General features: G+C 35.7%; 1 protein-coding gene across 2 annotated transcripts in view; it reads left to right on the top strand.

Annotated features, from left to right (window-relative positions):
* Positions 1-25128, top strand: part of Rab6 (RAS oncogene family member Rab6) — a 189671-nt gene that overhangs the window by 111831 nt on the left and 52712 nt on the right. For both annotated transcript variants that reach the window (XM_081756150.1, XM_081756151.1), the window contains exons 4-6: positions 299-404; positions 9966-10171; positions 16258-16324. In XM_081756150.1, coding sequence (XP_081612276.1) covers positions 299-404; positions 9966-10171; positions 16258-16324 — 379 coding nt within the window. The remainder of the gene's footprint in view (positions 1-298; positions 405-9965; positions 10172-16257; positions 16325-25128) is intronic.

The following is a 25128-nucleotide window of genomic DNA, read 5'->3' as shown; positions in this document are numbered from 1 at the left end:
TATGTTTTAAATGCATATATATATATATATATATATATATATATATATATATATATATATATATATATACTCTTGTTGCAGCCTTGAAATTTGTTTAAATTGAAAAAAATTATACCGGTAAATAACTAAATAAAAAGATGTAGCTAGAGAATAACGTAAAAAAAAATCGTCAAAATGTGGTGTCTGTAGGACACACCGCCAAAAAAAAAAAAGTACTGGTGTACTGGTAAAATGTAATAATAAATGTATTTTGTTCATAGCAATTATGATAATCCTGTTTTGTCTTGTTTTTGAGCAGGTGAGACTACAATTGTGGGACACGGCAGGGCAAGAGAGGTTCCGAAGTCTCATTCCTTCGTATATACGAGATTCAACGGTAGCAGTTGTTGTATATGATATTACCAGTAAGTAACAGCATATTCCATTACATTTCTTTCTTTGATATGTGTAGTGCAATTCATTAAGAGGAAAACGAGTTTTTCTCTGAATGTTAAAAATACTTCTCACGAGCTGAAATTTAAGAAGTTTATTTCTGGATTATGAATAATGGTTATTCATATGAAATGTTCCAGATAGTAAGGGCAAACTCAACGAAAGTTACGTGCAGTCTGAACACTCGGAAATTACATTTGGGTGTTCGAGTAGTATACCAAGCTGTTCTGTATCAGCGAGTTCTCGTGCCTGAAGTGGAAGTCTTACCTTTAGAAAATACAGTTTCAAATAAGTGGACGATTATTTTGCATTTTGAGTGCATTTCCAGGAAACTGCCTTTGAATTCACTCTTAATAGCTCGGATATCTCAACAATTTTGCACCATACGTTTTATATTAAATAAGAGCTGTTTAGTGCACCCACATAACAACGTGCGTGATTGTGCTCTGCCCCGAATAGTTTAGAATTGTTGGTTCGGTCCAGCGCCATATTTGAATTAAGAGATACGGAACTCTGGTCTAGAAGGCCAAAAGTAACCTAGGAAATATACAGCTCTTATGTGTATCATACAGTAACACATATATTAGAACATTGATCTAGGAAGTTTTAACGGTGTATGCATATGCAATAGTCGTGAAGCGACAATGTTTGATGCCCTGTATGTTTTCTTGGGGTTTTCAGCGCCAAATAAACATGAATGAATATTGACAATAGAAGCTAATGTTAACATTATCTGGCTGTGTAGTACAAAAACTATTTTTTAGACAGTCAATGTGGCATCACTGTATGTGATTGACTGAAGCAGGTGCAATTTTTGTGTTTAAAATTAGTTTGGTAACTTTTTTCACAGTTCGAATTTATTTATTTTTTTTATATGTATATATAAAAGTAGTAGGTCTTAGTAGACTGACTGATCAAACCCCAAGCCAAATCTCTTAAACTAAAAAATTAAAATTTGGACAGGGCATAAACTTTGTGACGTGAAGTACCACTAGAGAAGAATATTTGGAAATTCGATGAGCAAGTGGGGTAGGGGTGGTTATTATTATTTTAAAATGCCCCTATCTCAGAATTTGAATGTTAGAGATATGAAATTTACTATGAGAATTTCTCGTTTAAAATAATTACACGTGTTTCTACTTTTTTATATTGATCTAGAAAAGAAGAAAAGAGGGTGGGAAGAAAAAGGTGTAGGGATTACTAGTATTGTAATGATAGTCCATATCTCAGAATCCCTTAAGTTTCGAGATACGAAATTTCGTAGTTTGATTATTTTTTTTTTTTAATCTAAAGTAAATTAAAGACCTGTTTTTAGATGTTCAACCTAGAATGGAAGAAAAAGGAATGGAAATGCTTTCCTAAGATGCTCATACGAGAATTTCTAATTTTGAGCGAGACATCGAGTTCAACGGAAAAACGTAACATATTGTCCGCAACAGTACTGAAGGGCTAATAAAGCCGCATTCATTCTTCACAATACAAAGGGTATTGTGAGTGTTTTGAACAGGTTTTTGCAACAAGACTAGGATCAAGTTTTGTTAGGAGGCATGTTTCAGTTCAGTTTAGATTTTTTTTTTTTTACAGCAGGCATAAGGTCCTTGGTTCGATCCCAGCTCGCGCCAAGTGAAATTTGTGGTAGACAAACACCATGTGCGTGGGCTTTCTTGGGACTCTTCCGTTTCCTCCACTATCTTCATTCCACCATTTCATTCATTTCTCATCGTCACCGTCTTCTTTAGCCTAGCTGGCATAATCGTGGACGTAAAACTTAAAAGATTTCGTTTTTTTTCTCCTCGGGATTCCTTGCTATAGTAGTGGCTGACTCTCTCCTGGGAAGCCATTAACGAGTAACACAATTAAAACAAAACATATTAGCATATTAGATCTCCCGACTTCAACAAATACGTATTACATGTAGTTTCGATAATTATCATAATGATATACTGACGATAAGTTTTTGCCGTCATTTCAATCTCCCTTGCTGTTCTGAAACCAAGGTCCGACCTGAGTTGACGATTGCGAAGTTATTATGTATTGTGCAATGTGAACTATATAATCCTCTTACCATTTAAATGATTTTTGCTTTTTGAATATTACTTACATTCAGTGGCGGCGTTTGGACGATAAAAGTGGGGGGGGGGAAGATATGATCCGAATATGTGTATATCAATGTTACTGTTCCTCGTTGTTTCTAACACATTGTTTGACGAAAGGTTGTATAACTAATAGGATACTATCTTTTTCAGTTAAAATACTGTATATCGTGTTTCAAGTGTAATCAGGTAAATTGACAAGAGCAACGCACATAGGTACTAAGCCTTGATTCCTTGCTCATGAACATCTTAAAATTCTGTCAGGAAAATTGTGTGATCAAATTATTTGATAACATATTTTTAAAACAAATAAATAGAAAGGATATTATTAATCATACTAATGAATAATCAGGCTTGTTTTGTAGAAGTTATATTGGAACTCGGGATTAATGAACAACTTGCATTTTTAATTCCACGCTTGCCATTAAATGTATGTTATTACTCTTAGAAAATGAAAGACAGTAAATACTACAAGATATGCTACGACACAATTGTAATATTAATTCCTTTGAATTGCAATTAAAACGCAATTCCTGTAGCTGTCTTAACTCAATGGGAAGACAAATAACCAATACACACTTACGCAACGATAAATATTATATGGTACCATGTTTTTCCTATGAACCAGTAATATATGAAAAAACTTTACATTTCCAAATGAAACTATATACATTAACCTTTTAAATTATGGATTTTTAAAGGTAAATTATTGAATTTCAGTCAATCAGCTACAGCATCATCCCTATTTATCCTAGGATCATGGTTAGTACCTCATTTTCTTCAGAATAGAAAAACTTTCAAACGGTTCCATTTACGTTTTCCTATCGTGTCCCTAAGAAGGGAAAATTTTGAGGGAAATTTGAATTTTTTTCAAAGTTTGATCCCCTCTGGACCCCCTTTGTTAACCCACAGATCTCAAAATCAACTGAAAAATACGAAGGGGTGCAAGGGCGCCCATGCTGTGGTTTCCAAGGGGGGGCAAGTATAAGCGACGTTTCAAAAATAGTTCCAAATTTTGCTGTAACTTATGTAAAAATTCTATTGGATTTTCGATATTCTGAAGTACAATTTCCTCTAAGTGGGCGGCGAAGGCTCCACCTTGCCCAACTGATGGGCGCCCTTGAATGGGTGTATTAAATGTGTATAAAAAATTTTCAAGTTTCTATCTTGAAAACTAAGTGCGGGAAAATGTTTACCAATGAGCTAAGAACATTCTCACAATGCCCCAGATGACCCGGATGTAATATAAAATTTTCCTGAGACATCCCTATTTATCCTATGATCATTGTTTGTACATCATTCCCTTTAGAATAGAAAATACTTTCAAACGGTACCACTCACATGTCTCCATCATGTACCTGAGGTGGGAAAATCATGAAAAAATGGATTTGTTTAAAAAATGTTTCTTCTTTGTATTTTTCCCCTTTGTACCCCCCTGTTTTAACGCAGAGATCTGAAACAAATACTCCAGATTCCCGTATAAAAAAGAATCTCAGGTAAAAATTCCCTGAGAACATCCCTATTTATACTGGTTCATGGTTCGTACATCATTCTTTTTAGAATAGAACGCTTTTCAAACGGTACCATTCACATGTCTCCATCATGTATCTGAGGAGGGAAAATCGCGAAAAAAGGGATCTTAGTTAAAAAGATATCCTTTTTTTAATTTTTTTTCTCCCCTAGACCCCCCCCTGTTTTATCGCAGAAATCTGAAAATAATCTGGAAAATATTAAGGGGTGCACTGAATGTGTGTGCAAAATTTCAATATTCTAGGTACAAAAGTAAGCCCTGCAAAAAGTAATTAAAAAGTCATAACAAAAAAATATTTTTTTTAGTTATGACGTCATTACACTCTACGTCTAGACGCAGAAAGGCGTGAAAGCATATGTAACATGTTCTACAATACCTCCAGACTTGAGAAAAAAGAAGTAAAAAGCTTTTTTGGTACTTTTTTAAATCGAATAATGAAGATTCTAGCCTATCACCGAAAAATAGATGTTATAATTTAAAAGAGTTAAGTGGTCACTTCAAAAAAGTGGGGGGCAACTGCCCCCTTTTGCCTCCCTAATCCCCGCCCATGCTTACATATTTTAATCAAGTAGAGGTCAGACAGCAATATTTGCTACTATTCTTAAATTTTATAATGTTCAGATGTCATAGATAAAATTAATAACAAGGTGGTAAACAAAGTTGAGCTTCAACCAACGAGCGTGTGGCCCGCCGAGGTTACGTCTGGTTGCATATACAGAGTGTTCATTTATTATGTAGCCAAAATCCGCTGGTGAAATCCTCACACCTTAAGAACAAAAACAGTCCATATGAACATAGGCCGAAAAACGGTTTGTTTCAAAGTTATGAGATGCCGAAATCGAGAAAATTGTAACTTTGAGGATGCCTTGCTCGAAAACTATGAGAGATATCAAAGGCGGTTAAAGAAATGTTTGAGGAATTAGTACACTTTCTATCTAAATAACCATGTTTCAGAGTTGGAATGTATCGGCGCAACGTATTTTATAGAGGAGCTGCGGTATAGGTTCTGCTCTTTCACCTCTCTCTTTAAAATCATGTGCGCCGGTACAATGTATGTAAATTGAAAGATAATCATAATTACTTGAAAAATAGGCAATTATAATCTGGGGGTTGAAAATATACGAGGCGTATGATTAAAACAAGATTACAATAGTAAAAACGGCTATAATATAGCCAAATACAACTATTTAGCTTTCCCTGTATGGACACAACTAGACTTGTACTATATCTGTTTTTTCTGTTATTGTGTTCATTGTTTTTCTCTTTGTTCCCACTATGACTTTGTGGTGGACAAACACCGTGCTCGTGGGTTTTCTCGGGGTTCTCCCATTTTCTTCATTCCACCATTTCATTCATTTCTTATCGTCATCGTCTCCTTTAGCCTAGCCGGCATAACCGTGGGACGAGAGATGTCATTTCATTTTCCTCCCACCATGAATCACTTTTTAGGAAATGACTCGAATCATTTTCATTAGTTCATGCTCCCAGTACACATTTTTTATGTTTATTCTCTTCAGTCTATTTTATGATACAAAACATGGTAAGCACTTGATACGAAGTGTGTTATGAATTGATAATACACATGCTATATGCTTCATTCTGTGTTTAAAAAAAGTCAAAATAGTACAAATCAAAAGCGGTAGTGTTCTTTACATTGCAACTAAAGCTTTTATCCGTCAAGTGTAGTTTTAGACCAAGTGCAAGAATGTAAGACAACGTAACTATTTTTTTTAAATCAAGAAATTCACCATTATTATACGTTGTTTATTTGAAGCTATTCTCTTTATTAGAGAGATTTATATAATTACTGTATTGTTCAAGCCTAATTTCTGCATATATAAATGACTAAAACATGATGTTAAGACAAATTTGAACTCATTAGCAGTCAAAAAAGTGTAACTGTAGGATAGTTAACCATTTCAGTCATTTTTCGGGTAGATTTTCAGGTAATGAATTATAACACAGACTATTTATCCGATTGATATGGTTAAGACCTTATTTTTTAGAAAAAGGGTGTAGCAATTTTATGGCATAAATTTGATTGCAGTATTGCCAACGGGAGGGAAATTTAGGGGTGAAAATTCAGAATAAATCCCTAACAGAATTTTATTTTTTTTTTTTTGGAGCTGGCACCACTGTCGTCACATGGGTCCAGGTTATCTCAAACTTTCTTTGGTATGTCGGTATCTCACAGTGAAAACGTGAAGTCGTTGGCCGCCGTACAAAGACAGAAAAAAATCTCATCATACACACGAAATTTTGACACTTTTTTCCATTTCAGAAGCAAAAATCAACATTTACACAGGTTTCTACAGCTTCCTTAATTATTTTATTGGAACTTTCTATGGTGCATTGTGTAGGTCAAATATGAGGCTTTCAGGTACTACTACGTTTGTTCCAATGTAGCCAACAAAAGGGAAATTATTAGAAGGAAATGGGGAAATTTTCCGAATTTTTCGCCTAAAATCGGAAATTAAAATTTTCTGTCTGGAAACACTGCTATCAGATAGACGCAAACTATCTTAAAATAAACTTTGGTACCCCACTAATATATCACAAGTATCATGTCGATGTCTAAGAAACGAAGCTTGTAATTTTAAAAAATTATTATGGTAAACAAAAAAGTAAAAAAAAAAAAACTATTTAGAACCTAAATTCGAATTTTTCGTGCGTGTCCCCTAATTACCCGATTGTAACTATCTGTATTTGTTTTTGTTCAGTAAGTACTGGCATTCGACTAACATAAGTTGACTTGGGTTCGTACGAATAGGTACGGATTTATAAAGATAAATTTTGAAAATTTCGATTTTTTAACCGAAAAATAAGGAAATTTTAATTTCCCTTGTTGGAAACACTGATTGTGAATTTGTCAAATTGGTCTAAAAAAAGTATCCATATGAGGTCAAGTCATAAGTAAATCTCTCCAAAACGAAGGAAGTTATACTGAAAAAAAAAACTAAAAAGAAAAATTCGAAAATTCACGACTTTTGACTTTAGGCTCAAATTCGAAAAGGAAATTTGACACTCAGAAAAAATTACCATCAGGATAAACTATGGTCTAACCATATTTGGCATAGAAAAAATCATTCTAATATCTTAATTAGCATTTACATAGTAAAGGATTAAGTAAGTGACAATCCTGTATGTGTCACTGACCATTAGGTCCCGAAAGGATTAAGAATTTTACTGCGTGTGATGGTCAGTGTGCTTCGGAACAGAAAGCAAAGCGCTCTTCACAGACCTACGATGAAGTTTGAGAACAGATTAATTTGAAGTTTAAAATGTGAATACTGTCCATAGAACCTTAGAATCAAGTATACAACATTCAAGGTTAATGGAGAAACTTTTTATCATTGGACACATGAAAGAACAAACACAAGGTAGAAAGAATAGATACGCATTTAATAATATATTTACAGGCTAGCTATTAAATAATATCCGGATTCAGATCATGGTGTAACTAATTAGATTGTGGAACTCTGCTATAGTTTTCTTCTTATATAGACTTCCCTATTATTTTCACGGCGGATTAGTAATGCTTTTTACTTGTAGTCATTCTTGATAAGTTCTGCGTGACCTTGAAACGTCATATGTTTGAGTTTGATTCTGCCAGTGGTGATTGCATTTTTTCCCCTCGTTTGGTTGTTATGAATATCCACTCATGCGCGATACTGTAGATAACTGGAAATTGTTTGCATATAACTACTATAGAGAGACAAAATACAATTTTACCAAAGTAAACTTACGGGTTTCGTAGTGCGGGAGGTTTAGAGACCCTCTTTAGTATCCCCTAGGTCAGTTTTTCTTTATTTCTTTAGAAAAAATTTCGTAGGCTATTAAAAAAAAAAAAAAAACTGTATTCTCTGGTAATCAAACCGAAATTTAATTTAGTGGGAATTTATTTGAAATGACTTCAATTGATACTAGACTGACTACTTTGGAAGAAAGAAAACTCATAGCATCTCCTTATTCTTGTTTAAACGCGTGTCTTTGTCGTCGATGTTATCAAGATTCAGGCTTGACACTCGCGATAGTCGAGATAGGTAGAAGAGGTTCGTTCCATTTCCAAACGGGCAACCTACACGAGCAATGGGATCTAGTAGTGTACGTGGTACCTCAGCAATATTTGAGGTGGGCAGGGTTGGGATCATATTGTCCATGTTTCCAGTAGTTCCCAGCAATTAATTGGAGTGTGGCGGGTTGTGGTCATACTGTGAGATCCGGTACTTTGAAGTCACCGGGACGCATTCTGGCACCGAAAGTGGAGTGCGAGCCCGGTTTAAAGGCTTCGACGCTGATACTGGATATGCAATGGAACTTCAATTCATTAGGGGAGTCCCCTGTACTAGTAGATATAACTGGGTGATGAACTTCAGTCCTTCACATTTAATAAGCGTAATCCATTATCTTCTCTGAAGGGTTAGAGCAGCGTTTCCCAACCGGTGTGCCGCGGCACACTGGTGTGCCGCGAGGAATCCAAACAAAATTAATAATTCTATAGCAATCAAATCGTAAAACGTAGGGAAAAATGTATATTTGTATTTCACATTACTATGAACCTCTACTATGAATCTACAATTTTAAGTTTCATACCGTGTCACTGTTCTGTACATTTCTAATGTTCAAAAAAGTATTTGTTGTCATTGTTATGACCATTATTGCTTCTTTATTGTTGCATACTATTTCGCAACTTGAAAATTTAAAATGTCATTAAATCCTTTCGATAAATTACCTATATTTGTGTTTTAAAACTAAAACAGATTTGTTTGTTCGTTCGTTATTTAGTGATCTTCCTTCTTAGTAAGAGGTTGGATACAGTTTTTAATAAGAAAGTTTTTTTTTTTAACTTGAGTTCAATATTTCACTGCAATTGTTTTCTATTTTTAAATTAGAACGAAAAATACGCATAATGATTTACCACGGGGAAAAACCAGTGTTCGAACTGTGAGAAGGAGATCAAAAATCACAGAAAAAATACCACTGTGTTTTATATTTACAAATAATATCTATAAGTGTGCCGCGAGAATCCAAGTAACACCCGTAGTGTGCCGCAAGTTGAAAAAGGTTGGGAAACGCTGGGTTAGAGTATTACATGAATGATTTTAAACGTAGCATATCACTGTACTTGCTGTGACGGACTGGATTAAAGTGGTAGTAGGCCAGCCTTTAAGCTAGGGTATCCACCCATCCCAAAATTACACGGTGTGCTTCTGTTAAAAGTGTAAGCCTTATTAAACTAATCTTTGTTCCTCTGTATGGACTTGAAAGTGCATGGTAGTGTGTCCGCATCACAGTAATTTCACGTGTACTGTAAATGATTTCCCTGTCCAAAGCCCTCGCATTGTAGGTGTGAATATTTCTGCTCAGTGTGAACTTATTTTTGGCCAATCACAGGACGGTTGATGAAGTTGACAGTTTTCTGTGTTGCCATATTCTGGGAGCATTTCTGCCGAGATTTCGTCACTACAAAGATTCCTGTAAATTTAAAAAACGGTAAAGGGAACCATGATTTCATCCGACTATGGAAAATTCTCTCTTCGTTTTGTAAAGGACTTTAATTCTAAAAGTTTCGAACATAAGGCAATATCGAAGAACACATTGATGCATAGATTGTACCCAGATAGGGAGAGGTTGATAGTTGGTACCATTTGAGTAATGTTTTGTGGCTCTGTGGTTGTGAGGGAGAGAGACTGACAAGTGAGCCTTTTCTAGCTTCTTAAAATATACATGAGGAAAACATCTGTACCGCACCAGTAAAATCTATCAGGAACGTTAATATTGACGGATGAATATTGGCATAAAGGTATAAGAATGTTATGTATTTCACGATTATATAAATTTAATTTATTATTCCTTTGTATGTATGTTATTAAAATCTCGCCATTGATGTTGATTTTCGTTCATTCCAGATGCAAATTCATTTCATCAAACTTCCAAATGGATTGATGACGTTCGAACAGAGCGAGGAAGTGATGTAATCATCATGTTAGTTGGAAATAAAACAGACTTATCTGATAAAAGACAAGTGTCCACAGAAGAAGGCGAGAGGAAAGCGAAGGAATTAAATGTTATGTTTATTGAAACTAGTGCGAAGGCAGGATACAATGTTAAACAGGTAACTATCGTCATCTTTCTTAGCGTCAAGTGTTGTGCATTGTAGAAGCGAGCGAAAACCCCCCCCTTTTTTTTTCAGTAGCAGATTTTCATCTGCTTAACATTTACCACTTTAACTACGTTGCATAAAAATTGGAGTTTTTTAACGAAACTTTTGCGGAACATACTTTTTAAATCGGACTTCATTATCGACTAATTCTAAACTCAGGCGTTGCGGATTACTTAGGGTGACCAGGTTCTGACAAGCTAAAAGTAGTACACAAATATAATAGTACATGATAGTTTACTGCGTCGGCAATATGCATGTCCTTATTTCATTTAACGTTAACCTTAAGTTAATCAGTCATTTTGTTAAGAAAAAGTACTGAACAAAAGTATTCCAGGAATTCAATGCAACTCCAAATGCGTTGATGAATGACAAAGTGGTTTATTTTTATGAACGTACAGTGAAACTTGGTGTATGGCTAAAGTCGTTTTTTTTTTTTTTTAATTGATTTTCGGAGCGTGGGGTTATTTTAAGGAATGAGGGAAAATTTAGACAGGCACGAGAGAAATTCTACTTAAACTTGGTTAGCATTACTGTCGTAAGTTGATAAAGAAACCTTCCCTACCTTACCGGTCTCAACAACCTTTTCTCAGTAAAAACAATGTATTGCAAAACAATGGTTTGTTGATTGTTCTCTTTCCATAATCTTTTGAAGAGAGTTAAACACAGCGGTTCGTCATTCAGGAAAAGAGTGCCTGTGATTCAAAATTTGAATAAAGAATTAAACATTGAAATATTGCAAATAAGTTAACTCATGACATTTTGCAGGGAATTTCAAAAAAGGAGGACATTTCTCAATTTTCTAGGCGTCTTCGCAGCACGCAGAACAAGTCTTTGAGAAACAGTACTGTACTGCGAAAATCAGTACGTCTGGTCACCCTAGGATTACTGGAAAAGTTCAGAAACATAGAGCCCATATTCCACCAAAATCGGATTTTTCGACGATAGCTGTTATAGAACATCTTTATCTTAATTTGGGGAGAGGAGTAAATCCTTTCTTTATTTTTTTTACTGATTTTAACTCCATGGGAACCTTTGGAAGTCTCAAAGGGAGCATCGAGATTTAAAAAACTTATCCTTGATGAATTCCTACCCCAATTAATAAGGCTTATTTCGAAAAGTTGGTGGAAGGCAAATACGGAGTTTCATTAAAATCAGGTTAGTTTTACGAGAGTTATTTTGAATCAAATGTATAGACAGACACATACTAATGCTAGTTGAGGAAATAGACACGCACAAATGCTAGTTGAGAGAACAGACGCATAGTCAGATATATGTAGACGCAGGCGGTGTCGAATGGTAGAAACCTCAACAAATGCGTTGCTCGCTTCAACAAATACGTACTTAATAAATCTGTGTATATTTAATGCACTGATAGGATGCATATCTAATAATGAAATAAACAAGTGTTTCACTCATTGAGCGCGTGTAACGGTTTGTTTAATACAAATAATATAATGACCCACTTGTAATGTTCCTTCAATGTTTTTTTTTTTTTAACCCTATATCTCAAATCTACTTCGCAGTTTTCTTCAGGGTAGATTGCTTAAATTATTTTCATATGCAGATCTTTGTACTAACGTGGTATGTTGTAAAAATTACATTGTAACTGAACTGGTTATGGATGGATACCTTATATAAGAACGCCATAATCTATTTTTATAACATATCACTGTTAATTGAATCAACTATATAAAGATCTGCGTAGGAAAATAATCTAAGCTCTCTAACCTGAAGAAGATTGATCGCTAGTTCAGTTGAAATACAGGCTGAAAAACACGTATCGAAGGAAATTACAGGTGAGTCATGTTATTTATATAAATGTTTTACTCACTTAAGCCCCCATATTATTAACTTTTCCGCATACGTTTTAAAGACTCCTTGTTATTATCTTCGGTACGTGTCTTTTACACTGCTTCGTGGACTCAGAATACTGGTATGATTGCGGTTCATAGAAAAAGATACAAAATTCATTAATACCAAACATTACCTTGAATTTACTCTAAAAGAATCCATGGAAAGTGCAGGCTCACAGTGTGTGGATTCCTGTTGCTTCTTCGAGTACAGAAGTTTGAGGACGAAGGACTAAGTTATTTAAGTATATGCTCATAAGCTCAAGGGTTAGGTTAATAATAAAATAATTACTTCCTGTTAACTTTTCGAACCTCAGTGTCCGTTTACAGACGCTGTAATATACGAGGGCCATTTTTTTTTTCAGTCTCCCTTAAACCACCAGAGAAGTAAGACGTTGTTCACTGGACTTCGCCCTCCCGCACACCGATAGTCAGGCTCTGCCATTCAGTTAATGTAGAGTAGCGAACGTGAAAATATATCGAGTGCATTCGAAGCGCCAGCCAAGTGTAAACTACGTCATGTAATTCGCAGCTGCTGAGTTCCCTGAGATTCCAAGATAAGGGTTCACAAATGATAATCTATGCTATCCGCGAATACATGATTCATGCGTTCATCTAAGTCGTCCGCCACTATAGATTTCTACCGTTGGCTACTATTGTGTAGGTCGGTAAGTCCGTTTTTGAACTCTCCATCGCTCGTGTACGTAGCCATCATTTATAAAGTTTCCATAATCTTTACTTATTCGACACTGAATTAAGAATATGTTATGCCCCTTCGCCTGAAAAGATCAAATTACGTCACGTAGTTCACACTTAGTGGGCGCTTCGATTGCACTCGATGTGTTTTCAGGCTGGATGCCCCACAATGAGTTAATGGCAGAGTCTGTATATCGGTATGGGAGATAGCCTAGCGGAAGTTAAAACAAAATAAATAAATAAATAAATCCTTCTAGATTTTAAAAACTTAAGCAATCACACCATTTTTTTTTTTCTGTCTTTTAAAATATTTTGCGTTTCGTGTTCATGAAAATAATGACGTAAGACCGCATAGTTGTTCATCAAAACTGAATCTTAATTCCCTATATTGTTTAATATTCTTTCCTTTTTTAAAAGTAACTGAGCGAAGGAAGTAATTGTCAGATATGATTTTTTTTTCTTTTTTTTTTTTTTAAAGCGAAACCTTCAGTATACAGATTATAGGTTAATAACAATAAACCTTTATCCTAATAATAAGCATCTCAGGCTGTGCGTCACTCTAATCCTAATAATAATCACGCCTATAGATATCGCTACCTGCCACGGTGCTCACTCAACCGCAAACACTGTGAATAAGCCATGGATTTCACCATAAAAATACCTGGAATAAGTCGTGTATGTCGTTATCAAACGCTGAAAATACAGTCTTCAAATTTATAGAAAATTGAACACCTTGTAATAAATCCTTGACAGGATAAATTAAATTTATACTAATTGTAAAAAAGATAAGAATTTAAAAAATCTAACTTTTTAGTGTTTTTTCTGTTTCTTGTATGTACGGTTGGCATCGTAATTTTGAAGAGGGCAAACTTAATTATTCCATTGTGATGTACCGACCGCCACGCCGCGCCTTGAATTCCGTCCTCGTTTCGGTCCCGTGAAATTAAAAAGTTCGGACTGTAAAAACCGTGAACAACTCATGAATTCAATTTTTGCGTTTGAGTGGGAATTCTACATAACCTGTATAACGAAGTTCTTGAATAATTGCATAAACATGGTGTAGCGTTTGGGTGGTTTGTTGGGAGAAGGGGGAAGCATAGTATACTGTATGTACCTGCACCATTCAGAAAAGTCTTGAGTAACAAAAAACTGGTAGTTCTATATAGTGTCAAAAACGGACTGGTACTTCTATATAGTGTGAAAAACGGTTGAGTTTTGATAACACCAATACGATAGATGCCCTGTGATGACAAGTTTGCTGTAGATGCTTTAAGAAAAGACCATTAAGGGATATGGGAGTTCTCATTAAAATTTTCGGCAGTTATTAAATAACAAATGTAGATCATGATTAGTCTCAAGTGAACATCATACCTGGTAGATCTAAGATTATACAGCGAAACTTCGCTAGGGTTTTACTTCCGATTTTTTCGTATCCTTTGCCTAACCCTGGACTTAATAATACAACCGGTATATTGATATTTAATGTTGATCCCATATGTCGGAAACCGCTTATTCAGTAAGACTATACTAACTCAAGTACTAAAATAAACATATTGCTCGACAGCCAACTATAAAACCGTCGACATACATGGAGGCTGCATTTAGTCGTAGCTAACCTTCTCTTTTTAATTGTCATGATGTATTAAAGCAGGTCACGCTGAAATAATTGGACTCGCTTGATTTCCATCACCGTCTGTAGCAGTGAGAATTAAGGGCCAAAAGTGCGTGAGCTCTAGGGAAAACTAAACTTCTCGTTTATTATACCTGGGGTAAAAAGATGTTGAAGCCCTGTTTTCATGTGTGTTGGGACTAAAGAAAATTCTGAACTTTTGAATTGTTTTCTATTGAATTTTTGTGCTGGCAAGTACAAGTATAAAATGTGACACAGTTCGAGTTTTCACTGACGGGCAGACATAAAACCCGAAAGTTTCAGCTCAATAATGGTCTGGTATTGCAACAAAATTGTTACCTTTCAGGTATTTTGTATCACTTCGTACAGAAAGTTGTTCGTTTCACATCAAACCGAATTAGGACCGCAATTGCCATTTGGAGAATGATGCTAGAGCGTCGCGTCTGTTTTCGTGAGAGTAGTGTGTCTAAGATCGTAGATGGATGAATGTCGTCAAATGACCTAAATTAAATCGTTTCTGAGAAGTATGTTACGGCCTTGTTAAAAATTATATATGCGTAGTGAAAGTGTCAGGACAATGTGCTCTCACTCGGGATGACTGCTGCAAAAGATATTGTGGTCCATCCGTTACACAAACCAGGAGCTCATGGTGAAACAGTTACCAACGAAAAGCTCACAGAACAGGGCTTCAAAAAAAGTGGCACCTGCATGGTGCAGGAAATCTGCAATTGGCGTGCCACGAAAATCCATTGACCCAGCGTGCGATGGCACAATGATTCCATTTGGCGCCTTCAAATATGAGTACAGCCATTCAAAAGCTAGTCGGGCTGAGGTGAGTCTGTAATTCCACTACGCTACCTGCTTCTTACACCACACGACATAACGAAAATCGAACTGCTGGAAACTGTATGAAAAGCATCTGGTGGGTCTTAGATAGCACAGTCGTCACAATGGATGAAGCATATATCCATCTCATGGTTGATGGTCACATTCGAGCGCTGACATATTGTGACAGTGATGTTGAGGGCCACTCAACTTTGTTCGCCATTCCCGGAAAAGTTTCCTGCGTATGTTTATTGTTAACGGGATTCAGTTACGAGGGAAAGTTGCTGGTACGCAAGACTAATAAAAATGTGGAGGTGAGTGCAGGGTGCTTCTAGGAATCCATTATAGCATCTATCTTTCGGATTGGTATCCCACAATCAGATCGGATCGGTGTCGACCAAATGAGTATAAGCAGAGTATCCGGTCTTACCACTGGAATATCTTTTTTTTGTCGGGAAATGGAACGACAATTAGGAATTCGTGTCATTCCGTTTCAACACATTCTTGTGAAAAGCCCTGATGCCAGCCTAATGAGTTTCTGTGGATTTACTCTCTTGAGAAGACGTCTTCAACTTCAGCTTCCACGTTATTCTCGCTGGTCTCTGGAAAGCCTGCAGGGAGGAGTGGAACCGAATTCCCTTGCCTATGCTTTGCCGGAGTTTGTTTCAATTGAAACTTCGATGTCGGGAGATAGTTCACAGTGCTGGGAGTCCAATAGAATACCACTGGTGATGCGGTGAGGTTTCTCGTGAGATGAATCTCTTCAAAATCAGTTCGATATAAAACGAACAGCCTTCTGTAAATTCATCGCTTGATGCATGATAAATATCATAATGATTATCAAATGACACAGTGGTGAATACCTGAATGACCACTTTGACTCTCAGTATTTACTCAAGTACTAATTGCTGGTTTTTTTTTTTTTTTTTTTTTTTTTTTTTTTTTAACCTTAAGGCTGTGGCATGTAATGTTTTGTAGTTAATAGTTATTGACTACCTTTTTACGTGTAGTGATCCATATTTTTCGTCTCTTTGCAGTTATTCAGGCGTGTTGCAGCAGCATTACCTGGTATGGACTCAACTGAAAATAAGCCTCCTGAAGACAGTATCCTTTATTTTCAACATTATACTATAACTAGTTATATTATTATTATGTAGGTTGCTATTTAGCTGGTAACAGACGCTAGCAGATGTCGATATTCCCTTCTTGAAATTCTATCGCTCAAAAACCAACCTGAATAGTGTTTAGTTGAAGTAGTAGGAAAACAATATTTATTTCAAAGTTACAAAGTAATCGTGTAGGTTATGTACTTTCAATGACGCGGTTTTCGTTTACTCGAAATGAATTGTTCATTAATTAAAGAAACTTTCGAGAAACAGCGTTCGTATTTCCAAGTAATGCAGAGGAAAGTGAAATCAGTTGGTTAGTATTTGAGGAGCCGCGGTGGCTCAGTGGTAGAGCGTTCACATCTGATGCATCGGGTCCTTGGTTCGATCCCAGCTCGTATCAAATGAGCTTTGTGTTTTACAAACACTGTGTGCGTGCGTTTTCTCGGGGTTCTTCCTTTTCCTCCCACTTTCTTCATTCCACCATTTCACTCATTTCTCATCATTACAGTCTCCTTTAGCCTAGTCGGCATAACAGTGGGACATAAAACTTAGTTGTCACTCAAATACTAACAAAAAATGAACTTTTCATAGAGGCAGGCAACTTCAACCGCCGACAGTGTAACGAACGTTTTATGGTGCGTGCACATACATAAATGTGATTGTTGAAAGGTTACGAAATTATGATTGAAATTTATGATATTGAAAATAGAGTAGTACATTACATCGTACATGAAAACTAAAGGTGCAGCTCACACTGAGTGCACTTGGAACTAGCAACACACAGATATAAAACTGTAGAATATATTCAGAATTCGTTTCAACGTTTATGAAATGCTTCTGCTCACAAAAGTAAACATAAAACAACTTCCGACTCAGTTTCTGAGCTGCGAGCTTCGCAACACGTGAGGAGAGTAATCTTCGAGACTGGCTGTAGTACAAGGCTAATTAATCGTTCTATAAGAAGCAATGTAGAAAGTTTTAGAGGAAGGTACAGTTGAACAGCCAGTAATGCCCAATTTAGAACTCGAGAATGCTACGCAGAAGATTTTTCGTACTGCCATGTTTACTGGGCGGTTTGTGAGAGATTGCATGTTTCATTATGGAACTCTTTCCGCATCATCTTTCTTTAACACCCTACATTGGTCTGTGTTGGCCACTCCAAGTATGATTTTCTTCTAAAATTTTCAACTCTGTGTGTAAAACCAGTAGTCTTCGTGCTATGTAGTAATAACATCAACTTTTGGACTCTTTGCAAGGTTTATAAACCAGAAAAGAAAGTTGTTACTTCCCTTGTCCTTGCTGCTATCCTTTTTCTACAGGGTATTAAAAAAAAAAAAAAAAAAAACGGATTTCATTTGGGTCTAGAATTTTTAACTGAAGTCCGATTTTCATGCGATTTGTGGCAAATGATCAAGGAAGGATGGGAGATTTATCCAACTATGTTTACTGGTTTAAATTCATTCGGGGTAATATCGGTCACGCCTCAAGAAAAACAGCAAATCAAATATTCGCCAGTGTACCTTACAATTGGAATGAGGTCGGTGCGGTGTGAAAATTTGAGTTTTCTTCGTTAGATGGCAATCTCACCAAGGGCTATGAGAAACAGGAAACTGGGCCGTTGTATTGGGAATTGTGCTGTACAGTTGTGTGCTACTATATATATATATATAATCAGGACACCGTGAGAATTGTTTTCTCTTTGGAGCAACATGAGTTTATGGTTAAAAGTTTTTGGAGAACGGAATCTGTTGTTATGGAAGGGGCATTTTGAAACAAATTATCCTCATGTTCTGCCCTATACAGACACATAATATGGTCACTTGTGAATAAATTGAAAGAAACAGGATTTGCTTCTAAGTATAGCAGGGAAGCATCGGACTCCGCAGGCGAGTGTTATGGAAGATGTTAGTTATCTACTCCTTAGGTCGCCCAAGAAATATCTCCGTCGTTTGTCGCAAGAAACCAGCTGTAGCTATTCAACATGTGATTCATGGGTGGTACACTAATACTTAATTTGTATTCTCACTAACACTTAATTTGTATTCTGCAATTTTGTTTCAAAACTCCAAAATCTCATTCCAATTATAAGGTATACTGACGAATATATGATGTTTTTCTTGAGGCGTGGTCCGTATTATTCCGGATGAATTTAAGCAAGTAAACATAGTCCCATAAATCTCCCATCCTTCCTTGATCATTTGCCACAGATCGCATGAAAATCGGAGTTCCGTTAGAAATTCTAGACTCAAATGAAATCCGTGAGTTTTAAAGCAATCACCCTGTAGTATCTGTTGATGCGTTTCATTCTCAAGGCATTGTATACGGGCCTTTGGCGTGGGAGACCCTGGTTCGATTCCCGATGGGAGCTCATGTGGTTCGGGTTCCACGCTAATCAGTAGGTCCACGTCTCATAAAGCCTCGCTGCTGAAAGGGACGTTAAACTCAAAAATCAACAACACATTCTAATAGAAATTCGAAAGCATTTTTTATGACCTAGTTGGAAATGAATCACATAGATGCTGTTCATGAACTACTAATAATAAACAATTAATTAGCGTATAAATTAATGCGGTAATCAGCTACTATTTTCCTGGTACTGACCAATACCATTTGCAAATTAATATCTCGTGGAACAAAGCAGGAAACAATGCTCAGAAGCATATTTCGTACTCTTTACAAGGTTTTACATAATGTGCCAGGCAATTTCGAAAAAGCTTTTTTTATTATTATTTATTTTATTTTCGTGCCAACAAATCACTTAGACTATAATTTTCATTATTTTAGAATTTCTTTGATGTAATTTATTCAAGTTTTCCCTACCTTGTTGACATAATTTGTTTCTTCGGAGTGTAATATTTCTTTTCACCATTGAGAATATGAAACAGAACTAACAATGTTTAAGTGAATTTCGAATCACTTTTACTTATTTCCGGAGACACACTTGCTGGACGGCTAGCTTACGGGGAACGTGTTGAAATTGTATCAGAAGATGTTCGGTCTTACACTCCATAATCTAATTAGTTTCTTTTTCCTATTTATTTATTTATTTATTTATTTTTCTCCAACAGACTGGTGCATTTCATGCGTTGTAGTGGGTTACATTTTATTTTTAAAAATCTATAATTAAGCGGTTGACGTTTTTATTTGTGTTACATGGTTTTAGGTTTCATTCTTGGTGAAGATGGTTTCAACAACTGTAAGGTAATCTTCATATGATAGCTTATATAGAAAATGTAAGGATCTTCTGTTGCGTTCTTTCTTGAAACAGAGTACTGTATTGTTACACATGAAGTATAGTCAGATACTAAAACTCCAATGCAAATGAACACAAGGAATTATGCTTCCAAAATTTGTAAACAAATAATTTGTTATTGTAATATGAAGAAATAAATGCAGAAAGCTCATATCTTATCTTCGTTAAATTTTGCAGAAAACTAGAAAAGTTGATTCTGCTATAAATATTGGAGCCATTTTTTCATGTTAACATCATAACAGGATCTGAAATAAAACAAAAAATTAACGTACTTTCCTTGCAAAATTTCGCACACGCACGCTTTCTGCATTTGCATGTTTCGTGTGTTCCAGTCATTCATAGTTTGGAGATATATGAGTGTGTTAAATAACTGGTGGTTTTCGTAGAATTAAATTTTGAAAATAGTTTAACCTTTGCTTTCTTTAATACGCATGTTTTAGGAGAGGAAGTATGATATAAATATACTAATAATAGTATAAAGTAAAAATATATATATATTAATAGTAGTAATACCGAGAAAAATAGCTCATATCATCCAGGAAAAAAGTGCTTTCATTTTTCAGTATTACTTGAAAAATCTATATACCGAAAAAGAAGTAAACTTCTGTTCATCAAGAACTTTACTTTTACGAGTTCTGTATTTGTATTTGTAGATAATATGTATAAACACTCAGATTGCAAGGATGCGAGACGATGAATAGGCAAAAAACATACGCTTATATTTCTAGAAAAAAAATACAGAACTTTTTTTTTAAAACTGAAATACTTATTTAGATTTTGTGTGTCTATACACTTTCAGAAGAATATATTACTTGAAAAATGGAAGAAAAAATTTTAAAAATGCTTAAATTCAAACATTATTTATAGTAGAATAATTGTGACAGGATAAGAACTTCTGTTGCGTAATACAAAATTAACCAAATTTTACGAAAATGAGAATTCATGCGCTATTTAAGCGTCAATCAATTCAGTTTTCCGTATCCTCCATTGATGGTCGTGGTAGGAAAATTCGTTTAGGTGGTACTGATGATAGGCAGCAGATGCTTAAAGAAAATTAACTTTCTTCTTCGGTATAGTTCTATGATAATGTTTAACATATTTTAACGTTCATTAATAGATAGATATATTATGAGTGTTTAGTTTTATTAGACAATTTTACATATACTGTTTGCAGTTTTTTGTAAATAGTAGTATTAAGAGTATTGGTTCCTTAAGAGTATTGGTTGAATTTTGAAGTGCGTTTTGACTTTTTGTTTTTCAAAAGATTTCAGAAATTAAATAAAATATTGAAATTTCGTAAAGAATTTTTCGAGTACGTACAAAGTGTTTGCTGTAGCCTAAAATAATACTAGAGTGCGTGCTGTAATCTTAAATATTTAGTATTTTTTTAAAGTGAAAATCCTTACTTAACCGTTCTTACTTGCTTTCTTCACTTGCTCACAATCCTCAGTAGGAATTTAAAAAGTCTTACTCTGCCTCCCTCACTCCATTTCAATTTTAAAAGTATATTAAAATACACCAGTAAAAAGTGACGACAAAGAAAATTAAATGAAATGGTATCTTTAAGTTTTACGTCCCACGGTTATGCCTGCTAGACTAAAGGAGGTGCTGATGATGAGAAATGAATGAAGTGGTGGATTGAAGAAAGTGGAAGGAAACAGGAGAACCCCGAGAAAAATCCACGCACACAATGTTTGTCCACCAGTTGGCACGAGCTCACTTGGCACGAGCTGGGATCGAACCAAGAACCCCATGCACTACAGGTGAGCGCTCTACCACTGAGTCACTGTGGCCCCTAACAACAAAAAATACAGATGCTAAGTGAAAACTCAACTTCCCTTCTTTGATGACTAATATAATGGAAAAACTACTTCTGTTCTCATTCACACGTGTTTCGAAAGAGAGAACGATTATTTCGTAAAGCACCTCCTCTAACTTAAAGAAAAATATTTTTCTAATATAAAAACTGTTTTTCGAGGATTATAGAACCTTTGGTCGTCATTCAGAGGTACATCAATAATGCATCACACATTCATTATGTCGTCATTAAATCCTCAGCTTCGACTTTATCTGGACATTTTGCGGGATCCCGCCCTACAGCAGGATAATGCGTGTCTTCCTAGTAACTCGGCAGCCGAGCATGTTGTACTCAGTATACTCCTTTTAGCTTGACCTCCCAGGTCTCCGATCACGTGTGGAGCGTGGTGAGAGGCGTCTAAACGCCAACTGGACTCCTGCAACAGCCACCACTCAGTTGCAGTAGCAAGTGTGAGATACCATACCTCAGAGACATTCAGCGCTTGACGACCAACTACCTGTTCGGATAGTTTTTGTGGCCGCTTGGGGTTATTACACGTGCTATTAAAGGGGATACTATATATTTTGAACACGCTGTTTTGCACTCTCATTGGCAAAAACAACACTGACACATTACTGCTTATCATCTGTTTCCTCACCGGCATCCTGTCTTCCTTCTCACTGTCCATATTCCACACGAGATCACTTCGGAACCATCAAGTTTGTTCGAAATACAGCATTTCTTAAATGCTTCGCATATAATTTCTTCGGGAATAACCCCCTCCAGGCAGCAACAATCTACGAAACAAGTTGTGATGCTGTTGTTTTCTTCATGCAACCTGTGAGTGACAATGGTGTTATCCCTGATGTGAGCCAGTCTGTGTAATATTTTCGAACCCTGGCTTTGAATGGTTTGTTTGTGGCAACATCCAGTGGCTGCAATTGTGACGGTTTACCCCTGGTTTGCGGGCTAATTTTAAAGGCGTTTTTATTTCACATAAAATGCACAATTTTAGTTCTGCATTCTGTTCGTACACACAAAATACACATTCTTTACAGAATCGTGACTAACGGGATTAGCAACTTTTGGCAAAACTTCAAGTAATCTGGCCTAAATTTGCATAACTCAAATCTAAGAGACGCACCTTGATTTTGGAGGCAAAAAATCGACAGAAAAGTGTGTCTTAAAATCGCGTAAATACGGTATTTTGTTGTAGACAAATCCGTGAATTCCCACTGGGATTCGATTTGTGTATTTGGACCAGAAATTTGAAACTGGATGTTACGTTATTAGAAGTATTTCCAGTTAATCTGATTGTATTTAGTGGAATTGCAGTAAAGTAGCTTCGAATTCCAAGATCACTTTTTTTTCTTTTTCTTTTCTTTTCTTTTTTTTTTTTAAATACCAAAGAACTGCATAATACCTTCAAAATGACGTATCGTTATTGGGCTGTGATAATTTGTGTGGGAACTGTAAAATACTTTAAAACTCCTTGCAATATAAGGGAACGTGTACTTTTTTTGATGTTTTTTCGGAAGAAGATCAAAGTATTGCTAAATTCAACCGATACATTTAATTTGATAGTAGAAATTGATTTAATTGATAAAAACTTGTTCCTTGTAAATAAACAGAATTAATATTAGCATTGCGTGAGGTCAAAGAAACAGACTTTCCAGACAGGTATAGTGCTCTGATTATTTCTTTCTGTCAGTTATAACTAGACTAACAAGAATATATTAAATGGAGAGATAACATTTAACCAAGGGAAGAAGGTCCACAAAGGATTACTTTCATTTGGGGTGAGTCTGTGGAAATGTTTCTTATTTTCCTTTTTCTCTTCAGCAAATGTATTGTTCTGTTCGTGGTCATTCTGTAGTTAGCAATATCTTTTCTCCTGAATAATGTTTGTACAGAATTACTAATTATAATTGTATGTAATGTGTCCGTATTTTTGTTGTTTCTCTTCCCCGTAGTACACGATAGGTACACACAATTTATTTTAACGGGTATTACGTAATATAAGATGATACAGAGAAATGCATACTGTGCAAAATTAAAGTTACAAAACACTAAATTTTTCATGCAGTTCTGCAAAAGGCACAATCTTCGGAATTGTGGTACCGGGTACGAACAATACAAAAATTACATAAACTTCAGTTCAAGGGTGGAGGAACCATCATGATGACTTAGTGTTGTCAAAGTCCTATTTCATCTGTATGACAAACAGCACATCAGTTCAAGTGGAAAGGTGATTGTAAGTTGTTGTATTGTTTCATACCGATAGTGCGACCTTCCCATTGCTTAAGCCTCTGTCTGAAGTGGAAAGGTGCTAGAATGGAGGAAAACTTAACACAGGGCAGGCCAAGTCAAGATGTATTGTGTCTCGGATGTTTTCCAAAAGATTTCTCTTCGCAAGAAGACCTGCAGGTTATGTGCCATTGATCCAGCCGTGTTGCGTGATGTCAATATCGTGACTGAATGTAGGTACGGTAGTGGAAATTCAGTGTACAGAGGCTCAAGGCTCAGTCTATAGACTGATTACCGATGTTCTCCCTGACGAACATGATATATCATCAGAAAAAAAAAATATGCACCTTGAGTGAACTGCTTCTGCCGAAATTATTCATTGAAGGCTTCATAAAATCAATAAGCTGAGTATATTGTAACCAGGCACCATTGATAACTAATTTCAGTTTTAGTGTTGCTGTCATAACAAATTGTTAGATCTTAGACTGCTCTCAGATGAGTCCAACTTGGGCGTTTTTCCTACGTTCGATCTACATGTATGCTAAAGAGATTTACAATCCGTAACGAAACATGGAGGTGAATAAGTAATATTTTCGGCCGCAGTTTCGTATTATTTACAAGATCTCGTAAGAAAGGTCGGATAACTGTCCTAAGCTATTGGACATATCTGAAGTGTACGTACACCAGGTAGCTCAACTATTGTAACTATTAAGTAACTAGTCAACTATTCGTGGTTAGTAATTATTAGTAATTCAACTAGTATATATTAAAAAAAGGTGCCGTTTGTTAGGATGATACGGAACTAATGTATACAGCAAGAATGGTGATGGACTGGTTTGATAAACAGGAATGCGGGATTGAACATCTTCCATTGATTTCGCTGTTACTCCATCTGAAATTTTTTGCTTCTGGTGGTACTATACAAGATTTCCTCGAATTACTGCTATAGCAATCAGCAAGAGGCCCATCATCGTATAATAACAATAAAGACATTCAGTTTTGTGTTTCTGCACCTAGAATCTAAAGTCGTTTTGATAACATCTTGGAGACATTAAGAAAGTGCATGTGCTAATTTCATTAAGGATTAAGTGTTTTGAAATACCAGTCGAAGATGTTGATAATGCCTGACAGAGGGAGAGTGTGGATCTTATTTAGCCACGGTAATCGATAGCAATTAAACTCGATTAAACCAATCATTACATTTGAATAGAATCGTGTAAACTTCATATATAGCTAGCTTAAAAGTACACCATTTCCTAGTACATGTTATCGTCTTAATACGATATAATAATCTAAATAAGTTGATTGTTTGAATAACTTTTATTATATACCTCGAGAAGAGAATGAATTTCATCTTCGTTTATGTCACATTAACCCACTTAAATCTGTGAACTAATTGACATAATTACAGTATTAATCCAACAAATTATATCAAAATCACGTGCAATAGTTTAGCCGTAATAGCTATTTTCATATATGTATTATTTGATAAACACAATTT

Source organism: Thermobia domestica, chromosome 4 (assembly GCF_964235325.1).
Source record: "Thermobia domestica chromosome 4, izTheDome1.hap1.1, whole genome shotgun sequence".
Lineage (NCBI taxonomy): Eukaryota > Metazoa > Arthropoda > Insecta > Zygentoma > Lepismatidae > Thermobia > Thermobia domestica.
This window is presented reverse-complemented; position numbering and strand designations above follow the sequence as displayed.